Source organism: Cygnus atratus, chromosome Z (assembly GCF_013377495.2).
Source record: "Cygnus atratus isolate AKBS03 ecotype Queensland, Australia chromosome Z, CAtr_DNAZoo_HiC_assembly, whole genome shotgun sequence".
In the NCBI taxonomy this organism is placed as follows: Eukaryota; Metazoa; Chordata; class Aves; order Anseriformes; family Anatidae; genus Cygnus; species Cygnus atratus.
In genome coordinates, this window is record NC_066396.1 from 25,183,966 (window position 1) to 25,200,521 (window position 16,556).

The 16,556-nt window shown below is 41.0% G+C and overlaps 1 protein-coding gene across 1 annotated transcript in view; it reads left to right on the forward strand.

Annotated features, from left to right (window-relative positions):
* The first annotated feature begins 906 nt into the window (after window positions 1-906).
* Window positions 907-16,556, forward strand: part of TBCA (tubulin folding cofactor A) — a 36,023-nt gene continuing 20,373 nt past the window's right edge. The window contains exon 1 of the mRNA XM_035553570.2: window positions 907-1,089. Coding sequence (XP_035409463.1) covers window positions 938-1,089 — 152 coding nt within the window. The 5' untranslated portion in view covers window positions 907-937. The remainder of the gene's footprint in view (window positions 1,090-16,556) is intronic.

The window sequence follows — 16,556 nt, forward strand, 5'->3', positions numbered from 1 at the left end:
GACAGGCTGCTAATTTAAGGACCATCTGAGGCAGATGGTATGGCCATGATCCTCAGAGCACAGCTTTAGCCCCACCTAACACTGCGGCTGAATTCAAACATGCAAGCATCGACCTGGCTCAGCCAAGGCTGTGGTGGATTTGGCCTTTTGGGAGGTTTGCTGGGATCTGTAGCACAGCTGTAGTTAGCTTATTTATTATAGTTGCCTTATTTATTTGTTGAAATGATTTTTTTCCTATTAATTTAAATGCTCATACAGTGGAAATTCTTGCAAACACTGACCTGCAGGATTTTATTTATATTTTATTTTATTTTATTTTATTTTATTTTATTTTATTTTATTTCATTTCATTTCATTTCATTTCATTTCCCAGAATTCACTCCCTTTAGTTAGCACGAAGGAAGAAATGCCTTCCTTGAACCACCATTCACGTACAACACTAGGACTGAAGCTACCAGTACTAATGTTGCCCTTTCAGCTGTTTTAACAGCAGGAAAACTCCTTTTGGTGCTTGTTACATGCCACATGCCAACTTGTGTTAAAGTTGGAGCAGAACCTGGCCTGGACTCCATCTTTTTGTGAGTGTACTCCTGAAAAAAAATATATATATATATAGGTGATTTGTGCTGGGCATAGTATCAGAAGACACGGAGGACAACTCATTGAGGTAATTATTATTTTTAAAAGGTGCCGTTATAACGGCCGCGTGTTTTGCGCCGCCCGCTAACGCCCCTCAGGCGCCGGCCTCGGAGGCCGCAGCCCCACGGAGGCCACCGCGCCAGCGCGACGCCCGTCATTGCCGGTCGCTATGGGAACGGCGCCATCCCGCCGGACGCCTCCACGGGCCGGGGGGCGGGAGGGGCTGCAAAGCTTGAGCGCAGAGCCCCGCCCCCCTCTCCCGGTGGTGCCGCCCAGGCCGGCGCCGCGCGCTGTGCGCATGCGCACGGTGGTGTTGCGCAGTGAGGGCGCCGCGCTGTCCCTGCCGCCACCGCCGCCGCCTCAGCGCCGTTGGGCCCCGGCCCGCGCCGCTACCGCCATGGCCGATCCCCGCCTCAGGCAGATCAAGATCAAAGCCGGCGTCGTCAAGCGGTGAGTGCGGGGCAGGGCGCCGCCATCCCCGCCCCCCGGCTCCGCCACGCGCCTCAGCCGTTGGGGGCCGTTGGGGGCCGTTGGGGGCCGTTGGGAGCCGTTGGGAGCCGTTGGGAGCCGTTGGGAGCCGTTGGGAGCCGTTGGGAGCCGTTGGGGGCCTTTGGGGGCCTTTGGGAGCCGTTGAGGGAGGCCCAGGGCGGTGCCAGGCGGCCGTGGCTGGGGTCCTGCCGCCGCTGGCGGTGCTCCTCCCGCCCCGCCGTGCCCGGGAGGAGGAGGCCTGTCCCTCTCCCTGCCGCAGCCGGGGGGTTGTGGTGTGTGGGGGCCGTTCTGGGGCCTGAACGATCCCGGGAGCCCCCGGGGGTCGGGCTGCCCTGCTGGGGCTCACTTGCTGCGAGTCTTAGCAGCGTTACCGAAACAAATGTGGGGTGGGGTGCTCGCGGTTCCATAGGTCACGCTGCCCAGTTTGTTGTAGGCGTGACACCCGAGCCTCGGGTTTGTCTAGTTTTAACACACCATTTTTAAGAAAAGTTGCAAGTTATCCGCGTGAATTTCTCGTGTTATGACCATAAGTACAAGGCTTTGATGTTAAATGTTTGGATGCAGTGGGATTTATTAAGGCTAGAACCTATGAAGACTGCACTGACTCAAGCATAGAAATTAGTATGTGTGCGGGATCAGGATGTTAAATAGCCCAGTTTCATGCCATCAACTTTCTCTTATAACTTATTAATTTACATCAGTAAAAGCCTAAAAGCAAAATGGGTACAACTCCTCATATCTGATGAGGTTTGAAAGATTGAACTTCAGACTAGAAAAGTAAAATGGATAAAGGTTTATCGTATTTACTCTAGATAACAATTTGGGTTTCTAGGCTCAAGCTGGGGAGCAGTTCTAAAGTGTTGCCGCAAGTGAGAAGTTGATTCTATGATTCTAGTATCCTGTTTCTTCTCATTGTGCATGGCATGCAGATCATGAGCATGTATTGTTTTTAAGCCAGGTAACTTTAGTGTGGTCTGATTGAGTGGCTTAGTGACTGCCTCTTGCTCTGGGTCTCTTTCAAGACCTACGTTACGGTTACTGGCTTTGCTGGACAGCAACGTTATAAATGGCATCTTTGCATTTGTAAGTTCGTGGTGTTTTGTGTCAGTGCTCATAGGCAAAGTATTCTGAAGTGTGGCAAAACTAGAATTACTTTTTGGTGTTTTTTTTTTTTCTAGGTGGGGGGGTGTATTCTTTCTTCTAGTCAAAAGAATCTGTTGGTGTCTAGGTACTTCTGAGAAAAATATATCTAATACAGTACACTTTTACTATAGTAGTTTGTGGAAGTTTCTGTACTGGTTTATTGCTGCTGTTTCATAGTTTTGTGATAGTATCTAACAGTGTAGTAGTATCTAATACCACTTCAGATGACCATTACTTCATACATCATCACAGAAGCTACCTGAAAAGCTTTCAGTTCATAGACTGGAAAACAGGGAAAGTCTATGCCAGACAATGACCTGTGTGGAGACCCCAGTCAGTCAGAGCTGTTGCAGGCCTGTATGTTCACATGTTGAATGCTGTGCTGTGTGGTACGTCCTCTTGGACCTGTAAACAGTTTAATGATCCCAGCATGGTTGTTCAGTGCAAGGAGCTGACTCAGCATCTGTATGCCACTGTCCTCAGTGCTTCTCGCTCTGAGATGAGCTTGCATGTTCTATGTTTGAATTTATCTGCTTCTGCAATTTCAGTGAGTCTGAGGGAGCTGAGAACAAGAGATTAGAACTTGGTACGTTTCTTCACAATTGCATGTGAAGAACTTCTTTTTGTTTGTGTGGCTCTTCTGTTTATTCATATCATGCTTGGAAGTCCAGGAATGCTTATTTTGATACTGAGACAACTGTGTGGCATCCAATTTCTCAAGTAGGCTGCTGAAGTTCCCACTCAGTATTAGTCCAGTTACAATGATACTAACACAGTTCAAATAATACACAGTTAAAATTATATATACCCAAAGCTTCTAATGTTTCTACTTTGCTTCTAATAGCACCTTTTCCCTGATGTTATACTCTTCCTTTTATTGGTTTTCTGGGTCTTAAGGCTGTTGGCTCAATATGGTAGTGGGTAGTGCACAAATTTGAGCAAGTCATCAACATCCCAGATCCTTTGCTGGGAGGAAAATGATGTTGATGGTTTCTTACTTTTCTGAGTCTGACGTATTAGTTTTTCTTCATTGTTTTGTGCTCCACCTTTTATCTGATTTTACTGTATATAGTGTGTTCTACATACATCGGATAATTGTTCTTTGTTATCTTGAAACTGGTTTTACCCATCTTTCAGGGTTGCATTCCTTTGATCACCACTTGACTGTAGGTAAGTTGTTCATAGCAGTGGGACATTTCAGCATCTTCTTGTGACTGTGTTTTCAAAGGCTCTGCTATCATCCCATGTTCCTGCTCTTACCAGATTTGATCTTTTATGCTGCTTTTTTAATTCAAAGTCAAAGAGACAATTCATTCTTCCTAAAATAATTTCTTTAAAAATTCAATACAATAACATCAACTTACAGGATTGTACAAAGTGAGCAAAAGCACAAACAAAGTAAGTATCACCCAGTCATAGCAGTTACAGTTAAACTGGTAAAAGAAAACTCTAGGCTGCCCAAAACAAGTCCAGACAAAGCATGACTTCTCCTGAGAGCTATTTCGTTAGCAAAGGCAAGTCCTGTGGCTTCTTAAGAGCAATGGTAACACAATATTTAATAAGTTACAACATAGCTCAGGGGCTCTGGATAGGTGAGCTGAGGTGAAACTGAGGTGAAACAATTGCCAGTTGTGGTAGGAGAAGACTTAAAGAGTTGGACTGCAATTTAAGAATCTAAATCTGCACTGCTGTGTTACAGCCTTCTCCTCAGGGAGCCACACATCTGAATACTTCAGGGAGCTGATAGACTGAAAAATAAGTTAGACTTAAAAAATAAAAAAGTTGTTTTGAAAGATGAGGCCTAATTGGACCAGCTTGCCACACAACTGTGTACATGTCTGGGCTAGTACAAAGGAAGTGACAATACAAGTGCAGTTGACGGGGTTCAGATTTGCTTTTGGAGAAAGGCTGTGTAAATAAGCAAGTAAGCATAGCTTGTGTTTTTTGTGTGGTAACAATATTCAGAACTACTGTTACTCTGCTGTAGCTGACCTGCAAGTAAAGGTAACTTCTTTTTTTAAAGGAGAAAAGGAACGCTATCTTACAGTCCCTGCGGGGGAGATGGTGCATCTTGGTAATGGTTGTGAAAGAATGGACAAGCTTAAAGTTAACTTTCTTGTTTCTTTCCCTGTAACCGCACAACTCTCTTAAAATCATTTTTTTTAATGCTTAACAGAGTGGTAATGTTTTATATTTTGTTAGTGTAATGCATCATTAGAAAATGTACATTTTTCACATGGTTGTAGTTATAGCCCAAGCACATGGGACATAAGGGGTGTTGCCTAGGTATTGATGACAGTAGCAGCAGCAGCTCCTGTGTCTGTTAGTTGCCCACAGATGCAAGAAGAGGCATGGCTCTGTCTCACTCCACCCCTCCTAAAACTAGAAGCATTGTTCGGTACTCTGTATTATAGCTGGTGTGCATGTGACTTGAGTCAACTTAGGAAAGTTAACATTTTCCATAGAAAATAATAGAGCAATTATATAGGTATTTACTCATAATGTTTGAGAGGATTCATACAGAGGCTTAACCTGCCAAAAGTGACTGACTTAAGGCTTCAATTAACTTTCCTTATTTTTTCTGAGAAGAACCTAGTCTGTAAAGCTGATTTTTTGAAGCAGTCAATGCTCAGACTATGAGAATATATATATATAAAAAAAAAAAAAGATACAGGACAGGAACTGCCAGGGTGTTCTGAACTTTTTTGACATTTCTTTTGTCTTTTTTAATCACCTGCTGTAGCCCACTCTAATCTTTTAGCAGTTTCTTAACTCACCACTTTTTTTGAGCTAAGAACAAAACAGCTGCTTAATGTGGGATTTTTTTAGCTGTATATCATAGATTCTTTGTGTACCCCTCTTGAGACTGTCTATTGTAGTTGTGGATAATTTACTCTGTGTTTCATATTTGTTGTGTATTGATGAAAGGAACTTGAGTGAGGAATGGGGAGAACTTTTGCATTTTCTGACAAAATTGATAGCCAGGCTCTTGGTGATTGTATACCTACATTAACCAGAATTCAGATAAGTAGATTTGATGAGCATGAATAATAATACTTTTTCTATTTGTGTTTTATGTCCAAGAAAGCACTACTTCTGTTTAGTGACTTCAAAATCATCTTACTCTCAGAAAGCTCAGAAAACCTGCCAGACAGTAAGTAAATTGATTTAAAAAAAAAAAAAATTTATACTCAATTCAGATTGGCAATGGTTTTAAAAACTACTGTGAACAAAGTAAGTTGGGGCATGTGAAAATAGCACTGACATTTGCCCATAGTTTCTGTCTGATTAAATGGAAGTGACACCAGTAGATTAGAATGAGACTAAGACAATTCACATTGCAATTGTGTTAGTTTAACTTTAACAATCTTTTAACACTCTTGTTTAAATGTGGCTGACATACCATAATTACGAATCTACAAGCCTTGATTATAGAATTTTACATCATGAACCTATGGGGAAAGTGTATTGATTTTTGTGAAGCAGCCCTTTTTAAAACCACCTTTCTAAAACTATGGAATCTTCCCAGGATTGTTTTTTTGTTGTTGTTTTGCCTATACCACTGGCAATGATTCTACTTTTTCTCTTTGTAAAATATTGTCATTGTAAATTACGTTACCCAGTAGATTACGCTGTCATCTTTTTTTCTAAGTACGGAAAGTTCTAAAAGTTATTCAAAACAGTTGGTTTCTTTTAAATGTAATTGTAAACATTTTAAAGTTAAATTATTGTATGGCTGTGTTCATGATACATTTTGTACAAGTGACATGAAATATTGCAGAGAATGCATTTTTTTTTCTGTATGGCGACTGTTGGTAATTCAAGCACAAAACTAGTTAATTTTCTTGATTACTCAAGAAATTTGGTATTTCTGGTGACAATCACAAATGGTCTTAGTCTTTTGACCACCACACGAACTGTTGATTTTTTTACTCGTTTTGCATTAGCCACGGGCACCAGTTGTTATTCTTATCATTAATATATTGAGAAGAAACTCAAGTCTCCTTTCTTTATTCTCATTATAGTTAGAAGATTGTATGTAACAACTGCACATTAGCTCAATTAATGGAAAAGGCTGGGATATCCTGAATTATATGGGTTTTGGGGAGTGATCTGCAGAGCTGCTCAGCTATACTGAGTCAGCATGATAAAGCTATTTCATATGTTTACACTGCACATCCAAGAGCACAGGGATTCAGGAGGGTGAATATATTGCATGCACTATTGGATACAAGCTGGCTCTGTATCCAAATTAAATAACCTTTCTCATAGTGCAGGAGCATTGTGCAGCTGCTGTCTAGGGCTGTGGCCAGTTCAATCCTGGAGTCATAACAGCACACCCTGTAAACTTGGGCTCAGAGCTATACAAATTTCTTTGTTGGTCCAGACCTACTTAGATATGTCTTGAGTACCTCTTGTACTGCTCTTGGCATGAGGATCCCATACAAAAAGTCTTGAGTTGGCCCTGCAATTGAAAGCACTACAGTCTTTTAGATTTATTAACTTAGTCTCTGTCCCACAGAAAGCCTTCTCTGTATGAACTAACTGTGAAAATGCTGCAACTGCGTTTACACAGTGTTGCAACTGCATTTACACAGTGCTGTCTAACATCTGTGATGTGCACGGTTGGCAATCCAGGTGATTAATTTAAGGGTAATTGCAAGTTGACTCCATTCTCCAGAAGCAAAGCTACTTGTTTGAAAGGGATCCTATTTTTCTGTGTTTTTAAATGCATGCTTTCTTTTAAACTTCAGGGCTACCAAACAGTATGAACGCAGATTTTTTCTTTTTCTTTAAAAGCTGTGAGAAGAGCACAGGTTTTTTTTTTTGTGAAATTTGTGTAGATTTTAAAAAATATATTTTGATTTAATTTGTTTTACCTTTTGAGTAGATATAAACGCTGGTTCCCTTTTGGGGAAATTTAAATTAGTAATGTTCAGACCTTTAAAAGTTTCCCTCCTTCACATTCCTCCCTCCATGCAATTACCTCTTGAAAAAAAAAATAATATAAAAGCCTCCAGTGAAATAAATCTCATAGTTTTTCCTCAGGGGGCAGAAGATAATTATTAACACAAAAACAATCTCATGCATGTCCATTTTGACCACAGTAATAAGTTGATGTCATCTTAATTGGCAGAACTATGTGACACACCAGGTGTATCGCCATAGGTGTCAGTAGTAATACTATGTTAAGGAGGAAATTTATTTATTTTTATATATATATATATATATATATATAAGTTATTAAAATATATATTATATATATATATAATCTTGAATTTGGGTACCTATGCACAGGTGTGTCTTTCCAACCTTAAAAACTTTCAGCAGTCTTTAAAATTTAGCGAAATGGTGTAGTAATAGTTGCTTAGCAACCCTTGTTTGATGACATTATGCATACTTTTAGTGCTGTTGTCTTGTGTATGACTGTACATTTTCTTCATGGGATTCTAGCCCATGGCATGGAGCCACATATTCAACTAAGTGGATAAAACAGTTACAAATGATAGTTTTGTGTGCTGCATTAGAATGTGGATTATGGAAAAACAATTATATTAAATTTATGGTAGTGCTTTATATACAGAAGATGAGTTACAACTGTGTTAACAACTGTTATCCATCCTGGCTAGACTTTGAGTTAAATATTAGGAAGTTCTGTGCATTGTACATGTGGAAATCTTCTTTACAATCATGGGACCTATTATATTTTTGTGTTTTCCTTAAACTGTACTCAGCCTCTTTCCCAATCCATTGTGAACTGTCTACAGACATAGTTTGACTTTAGTTCTGTTTAAGTTTGATCATCGCTGTAACACTTCCACTTTGCTGTTCTACTTCTACTGGGGGGGAGGGAGGCAGTTGACCCCACAGAAGCCTTGTTTCTTGTTCTCCCATCTCTAGAAGTGAAGTTCTCATGTTCCTTTACATTTACAACTTTCAACCTCTATCCAATTGCCTTCTATGCCGTTCTCTCAGAATTTTTGCTGCTTCAGAATCTGTTCAGGCTTTATTGATAAACTTTTTGCTTCTCTCCAGCTCTTGTCTTCAGCCCATCAGAGATGCTCTTTCAGCATCTTTTCAGTCCCCTTTCTCTTCTCTTCTTTGACCCCAACCATCCAAGTTGCTTCTTGCAGTATCATAGCCAACAAATCTGCTTTTTGAATAGTGCACAAGTTAAGCTTTCATGTTGGCTGTTGGATTCTCCCATTCCTGACTCCGTCTGCCCCACTCCATGCTCGCACTGGCTGCTGGTGTTCAGTAATACTCTATCCAAGCAGAGTTTGTTAGTAGAGGAAAAGGGGAACTTCAGCTATTGCTATGACAAGAATTTTTGGGGAAAAAATAAAACTTCATGAATGTACTGCAAGAGCAGGAAAATAGCTGTTGAGAGGCAGGGCCAAAATGTGAAGCCCTGGAGATTCAGAGAGATCTAAAATTTAAATTAAAAACAGTATATTGCATCTTATTATTAAAAATATGCTGTAAAATGTTAAAACCAAGTCATTTTTAAATTGAAATAATTTTCTAACTTCAAAAATACCTTGTAACTGATTTTCACAATCTTCTCAGTAGTAATCCGTGACAAGTGCCAAGCCTGCAAAGTTAACCTGAAAATGTCCTGGTAGCTTAGTTTTGTGAGCTATATAGATACAGGAGGAGTTAAAAATGATATGTATATACTTGTATGTTGTTATACCTCAATTTGACTCAAGAAGCTTTTTCTTTTCTGATTATTTTGTTGCTGTCAAGAAAATGAATGCATAAATAAGAGGTCTGGTCCAAATCAAAAAGCAGTCAGTTACTGATGGCTGAGAAGATACAGCAGTTGGTGATACCTGTGTCAAGTACTGTATTTCTTGCCTCCTTTCTTCCTTGACTTTTCCACCTAGGCCCTGGTTTGTAATGTAGATGAGCTTACTCAGCCTCAGTGAAACTGGGAATGTGCATATAACTAAAAAACAAAACAAAAGCAACAAACCATAAAACCAGTTAGGCTATTATTGATTTTTAGGTTTGAAGTAAGTCAGCATAGATTATTTCATTATCTACTCAATACAATTTTGTCAGCTTTGAGTTTTCTGGATGCTTAGCATATATGTTAATACACTGTGGTTAATGTTAACATTAGTTTTGAAGAGATCATCATAGAATCATCACAGAATGGTTTGGGTTGGAAGGGACCGTAAAGGTCATATAATTCCTATTCCCCTGCCATGGTTAGGGACACCTTCTACCTGGACAGGTTGCTCAAAGCCCCATCCAGCCTGACCTTGAACACCTCATGGGATGGGTATCCACAGCTTTTCTGGGCAATCTGTTCCAGTGCCTCAGCACCCTCAGAGTAAAGAATTTCTTCCTTATATCTAATCTAAACCTACCCTCTTTTAGTTTAAAGCCATTACTCCGTGTCCGATCCCTGCACTCCCTGACAAAGAGTCCCTCCCCAGCTTTCCTGTAGGCCCCCTTTAGGTACTGGAAGGCTGCTCTAAGGTCTCCCCGGGGCCTTCTCTTCCCCAGGCTGAACAGCCCCAACTCCTTCAGCCTGTCCTTATATGAGAGGTGCTCCAGCCCCTTGAACATCCTCGTGGCCCTGCTCTGGACATGTTCTAATACTTCCATGTCCTTGTTGTGCTGGAGGCCCCAGAGCTGAACGCAGCACTCCAGATGGAGTCTCACAAGAGCAGAGCAGAGGGGGAGAATCATCTCCCTCCACCTGCTGGCCACGCTGCTTTTGATGTAGCCCAGGATACAGTTGGCTTTCAGGGCTGCAGGCACACATGGCCAGCTCCTGTGGAGCTTCTCATCCACCAGGTCTTTCTCCTCAGGGCAGCTCTCAATCCATTCTCCGCCCAGCCTGTACTGGTGCTTGGTTAGGATTGCCTCAGCCCAGACGCAACCCCTTGCACTTGGCCTTGTTGAACCTCGTGAGGTTCACACAGGCCCACCTCTCAAGCCTGCCCAGGTCCCTCTGTAAGGCATCCCTTCTTTCCAACGTGTCCACTGCACCACACAGCTTGGTGTCATCGGCAAACTTGCTGAGGGTGCGCTCGATCCCACTGGCCTTGTCACCAACTATGTTAAACGTCTCTGGTCCCTGTACTGACCTCTGAGGATCACCATTTGTCACTGATCTTTACATGGACGTAGAGCCATTGACCGCAACTCCTGAGTGGTACAATCCAGCCAATTCCTTACCCTGCATGCCCTTTCAACAGTGAAGCTATTCAATAGCAAACCTGAGAAATTCTGACCCCACTCTAATCTTCTGAGCTCCACCGAGCTCACTCAGTCCAGCCAGGGAAGCGCTTCTTGGGTGGATTTTTCTCATACTGGAGAGCAGTCTGTGTCTGGTGGCTTAAGCACATAGGTACCATTCTAGCTTGTGCACAAACTGATTTGTTGGAGTGGGGAAAGCATACCAAGAGTAGTAGTGTGTGCTCACGCTATTCTTACACTGCTTTACAATTTTTACTTTGAGCATCTATTATTACTTTGTGCCTATTACTGTGGCTCAGAAAGATGGATTTTTTCTTTCTAGTACAGATGTTTCTCCTGTTAGATCTAAGTTTTTAGAAAATATAAAGAAATTAAGAAGATTTTAAAAAGCCTTCTGCCATCCTGTCTATTGTGCATACTTTTTTCATCTGTCAACCTTAAGATAAACTGTGTTCTGTTCCTGTGATCCACTGGTCAGAGTGGTAGCTCTGCTTGCTACTCCAGGAGATGACACTGGGACTGATGTATAAAGAACAGGGTAGGAACTTAAGTACCTTTGGGAAATGAGAAAGGAGAGGAATCTGTGGCTCTTTCAGTAGCAGCCAGAAGTTAGAACAGTCTAAACCACTTGCCAGTCTGCATCCTAAATAGACTAGGATGTAGTCTGTTGAGAAATCGGTGTCATCCTAAATTTGAAGGTCTCATTCTGGCCCCTGCCCCATCCACTTCTCTTGTCTCTCTGACATCAGTTTCAAATCTTTTGCTGAGCTTGTTCAGTTTGCTTAATACAAGAGAAAAAATGTCAGCTTTTTTTCTTACTTTGTTAATTTGCTGGTTTGGTGAACTGAATTTGGCTCATGGAGAGATTATTTGAGCATTAGTGCTGGCAGAGATGTATGCTAGGGCAGGGAGCAGACTGTGATGGTTTTACCCAGCTGGGCAGCTGAACTCCACCACAGCTGCTCTCTCACTCCCCACCCCCAAAGGGAAAGGGTGAGAAAATACAATGAAAAGGGCTCAAGGTTTTAAATCACTCAACAATTATTGTCACAGGCAAAACAGACTCAACATAGGGAAATTAATGTAAATTATTGCATATCGCTAGCAGACTAGAACAGTGAGAAACTAAACACAAAGTAAACCCCCCGCCCAACCGCCCCCCATCAACCCTCTTCTACCTCCTCCCCCTGAGCAGTGCAAGGAACAGGGAATGGGGGCTGCGGTCAGCCCCTGATGCTTCATCTCTACTGCTCCTTCACAGTCCCTCTCTGCCCCTGCTCCACGTGGGGTCCCTCCCACGGGATGCCGTCCTTCCCGAACTGAGCCTGCGGGGGCCGCCCACAGGCAGCAGCTCTTCAAGAACTGCTCCCACACGGCTCTGTACCACGGGGTCCATCCCCCAGGAGCAAACTGCTCCAGCACGGGTCCCCCACATGTGGGCGGCAGCTCCCCCCAGACCCCCTGCTCCTGCGTGGGCTCCTCTCCACGGGCTGCAGCTCCGGCCCGGGGCCTGCTCCTGTGGGGGCTCTCCATGGGCCGCAGCCTCCTCCAGGCCACATCCACCTGCTCCACCGGGGGCTCCTCCACCCACAGGCTGCAGCGTGGAGATCTGCTCCATGTGGGACCCATGGGCTGCAGGGGGACAGCCTGCTCCACCAGGGGCCTCTCCACAGGCCGCAGGGGAACTGCTGCTGCCTGCCTGGAGCACCTCCTGCCCTCCTGCTGCACTCACCTGGGGGGCTGTGGGGCTGGTTCTCTCACACTTTCTCACTCCTCTCTCCCAGCTGCAGTTGCACAGCAGTTTTTTTCTCCCCTTTCTTCAATCTACTCTCCCAGGTGCCCAACCGATGTCTCTCCCTGGCTCGGCTCTGGCCAGCAGCGGGTCCCTTTTGGAGCCATCTGGAGCTGGCTCTGATCTGACACGGGGCAGCTGCTGGGTTCTGCTCACAGAGGCCACCCTGCTACCAAACCCTTGCCATGTAAACCCAATACACAGACCTCTCTTTAGCAGCAGCTTTTTGACAGTCTTGAACCACCTTGTGTTCCTTTGATCTTCAGCTTAAGGAGTGGGGTGAAAGTGTGTAGAGGAAAATAGGTGAGGAAATAAATCATAATGGTATGGATAAGATAGAGAATTTTTTGTTTCCTTCTATTTCAGGATTCTCTCATGCTCTTTCAGCTCTTATGGTTTTAGGCTGTAGCTTTGAAGTAGTAAAACTGTGTGGGTTTCTTTTCTTTTCTTTTTTAAACGCAGAACAAACAAATTGTGGAATTGATTGTTAAGTCATGTAAAAATCAAATGGGTAAAGGATTTCAAAAGGGCAGCAGCCATGGCCAGGAGCTGACCTAGTGTGTAGTAAACATTGATGGTTTAGTTTTGTTCTTCATTGTTAAGAAGTCCTTAACTTGATTTTTGGAGGCAGGTATACCATAGGAAATGTCACTTTAATCTTGATTTGCTTCTTTATATGCTTTCCCTAATAGTTAACTACTGGCTGCCACTGGAGACAAGGTCCAGAATAATTGGATCTTATGTTTCTTCTTTTTCATTTTTGAAAGACTGGGAGAAGCTAATAAAACACTATTATTTTGTTTGGGTTATCTCTTCTCTATTTCTGGGGGCATGGACTTCTGCTTCAGGGTCCACGAAAGACAAATAAGGGAAGCAGGCTTATTTTCAGTAGAGTTAAACTGAATATGTGGGAGTCTTCACTGAAAATTTAAGGCAGTCTGTAGCCTGAAAAGAGCTATTATAAATGGAGACTTGAAGTATCAGAATCAGCTAATATTAGATGCAGTTTGACAATATTTACTTTTCTTATTTATTTCAAGAAATGCAATGAGAGAATTTGAGAATTTTTGGTCAGTAGACTTATTTTAAAAGGGGAAAAACTAAAGGAAAATTCCAGTAAGTAGTTGGTTCCTTGACTATATACCAGGTATTTCTAGTCTAAAGCTCTCACATACTTCCTTATGGCCCATTGAACTGTAAAGCTTGCCAGAACTTGCCAGAAATCAGAATAGGATGTTCAAAATGTTAAATACACACACACAGTTTCCTTCTTACAGATTTTTTTAACATCTGATCCAACTGTAATATATACTATCCTCTTCACTTAAATAGTGACAGTCTCTTTGGTATGACTTTTAAATAACTTACTCTTTATTGCAACTTTGTTAACTTCTTCAAATCATTAAGATATCTTAAAATGTGAGATCTTATGTTGAAACCTGAGGATGAAGATTGAATTGTGAAGAAGCAGCTTTATAGCCAAAAGGCAGATGTTCCCAAAGCAAAAAAAAAAAAAAAAAAAATCAAATCAGAGGGGGAAGAGATCCAAGAAATCATTAAAGCAAATTTGCTTTTTTATTATTGTTATTCATGGCAGATAATGGTAGAGTAGAAATAAAAGGCATTTTGGTTAGATAAGTAATCAGTTTTTTGAACATGGCTGTATCCCTATGAGGGGAAAGTATGCAAGTGTTTTAAAGTGCTTATATCATTGACAGAATAAGTCTGTCATGGCCTGAGGCTCTTACTTAGAGGTAGCGTCAACCTCTTCTATTTATGTGCAGTGGAAGTTCCTTTTGGGAGATGTAGTTCAGGGCTTCAGTGGTTCTCTCACAAACCTTGGCAACCATTTTTCACTTCAGTTGAAGATGAATGCTCAAGTATTTGTCTTCCCTATTTCTGGCTTCCTACATACATGTACAGCTACTTATATTCAAAATGTTCTGTAAAATTCACTGATAAAGAATTGTGGAATGGTTTGGTTTGCTATGGAGTAGAGATTAGTAATTTCTTGAGTCACAGTTAGTACGATAACAGTAACTTGGGTGCAACTTTGCTCTTCAGGTTTAAGCAGTTTCCACAGGATTAACTACAGTAAACGTGTATCTTTTTAGGTTACGGTTGAGGAACTGTGATGTTCATGGTAGTGTTTTGAAGGTTGCAGTGTTGTTCTCTTTGATGAATAAATGGATGACTTATGTTCCTGTTACTTCTGGTCTCTTCTAAGGGGCACTAAACTTTTCCTCCTACTACATGTCAGCTGACAAATACCAATTTTCTGAAAGTTCATTGCCAAACAACTTACCTTCAGTTATTCTACATGCATCTTTTCCTATGCACAGACTACCATTAGCTATGTTATGGGAAGTTAGGTTGGAGATATTTGGCTTTAGTAAGTACATTTACATGTGGAAGAAAAAGTGAATTCCCAGTGATACGAGTACCAGGAAAAGTCATCCTACTGACATCAGTGACAGAAATGCTTTTCAATATAAATCTGTCTGTTATGAAAATATGAGTACACTGGAAAAATCGGTAATGTATCAAGAAAAATGCACTCCATTTACCCTGTTTAAACTCATTGTGTTTAAAATAGACTGTAGCGATAGCTCTGGGGGGGAGGTGGGGGGTACAATTTTTCTTTATAAAACAGCCAAAGAATAACAATATGTAGCTTCTGCTTTTTTTCGTTGTTGCTGTTGTTGTTTAGCATGGCAAATTTTACTTCCTTTACAAAATGTATATAGTGCACTTCATTGGAAGCAATGTGAGATTCATACTGAAAACTCCTTGATTCATCTTGTACCCTTTAATCTGTGGGTTGTTTCATCACTGTGCAAACACATTTTAAGTTATAATACTTAGGGATTTAGGTGGTATTTAAATTTCAAAATATATATAAATAGCAAGCGATATGCTATTATATATGCTCAAAAGAATTTATTACTAATAATCTTAGTTCTCAATTAAATCAACGTAATCTACTGTCAACTTCAGAAGATTTCCAGTAGACATAAGATGTCTTAGGTTTCTTACACCTGTTTTGAAATCTGGCTAAGGTAATGTTATCTAATAATATCAAATTATACAAGTTATTTAACAATGCACTGGAAAAAAACATTCCAGCCATTTCACTGTAAGGCTTTTTTTCATTTCATTAATGCTTATATTATAGATATTTGTATTTTTGTACCTACTAAGAAAAAAATCATTGGGTAAATTTGCAGCTAATATCTAAATGATTTCCCTTCCAATATGCTAATAAAGTTAATTAAGGAATTCATAAGGATCTCTTTTTCTTTATTTAGAAAAAGAATGCCTGAAGAGTTAAGAAAGTTAAAAACTGAATTTTATTCTTCCTCCCTCCATGCACTAAAAAGGGACCAACGTAGTAGAGAGGTTTTGGAGTCATTGAGGTTTTGGGAGAAGATGGGATGAAGAAGCTTGTGCTGGAAAGGTCCTATACTTCCTGTACTTCTAACTGCAGATTCTCCAAAGAAATTACATTAGATAACAGGGCATGCTTTTGACTTGCTTGCCCTCTTTGTGCGTACTGAATGTATGTAGAGATTAAAAAGAACAGATCCTTGTTGGACTTTGAATGTTTGAAAAGTGTGTAAACTTATTGACCGAAACTGGACTGAGAAGGCTTCTGTAGCCACTTCCCAAAGATTTTCAGCATGTTTTACAGGGAGAGCAAAAGTACTGATTGCTTTCAGACTAGATTGACCTTACAGACACATTTTAAGTGAAAAAACTATGGGCAGTCATTTGCAAATGTAATTTAGAGGAATACTCTTCTTGGCCCTTGTAGGAACTTGTGGATATTAGGCAGGACAGTAAACAAATTAATTCAAATTAATAAATATAGTCCTGTTTAATTAATAGATAGTCACAAACATTCCTTAAGTGGTCTTTTCAGGAATTTAAGAAATTGCCAATGTCCCTTTCAACATGAAGTTCAATAGAGTGGACCTAAATCAGGTATTTCCCTTGCTGGTTTACATACACATTTGAAAATTGAAAAAAAAAATTTCTTCCTTTTTAATGAAAACTGAAAGCTGTGGTTGCAATTAAAGTAGTGGAAGCCTTTGGAGTAGTTTTTTTATTGTGTTACCTGCTACCTGCTTAGGTCAGAATGAACAAGATTTTTTTATTATTATTTATTTAAATGAAGATCACGTGAGCTTAGCAAAGTAGATGTTAATCTGTAGCAAGAATATGCTGTATATAAAACTCTGAAGTCACATTGCAAGTATGTGGTGTTTTCTTTTAA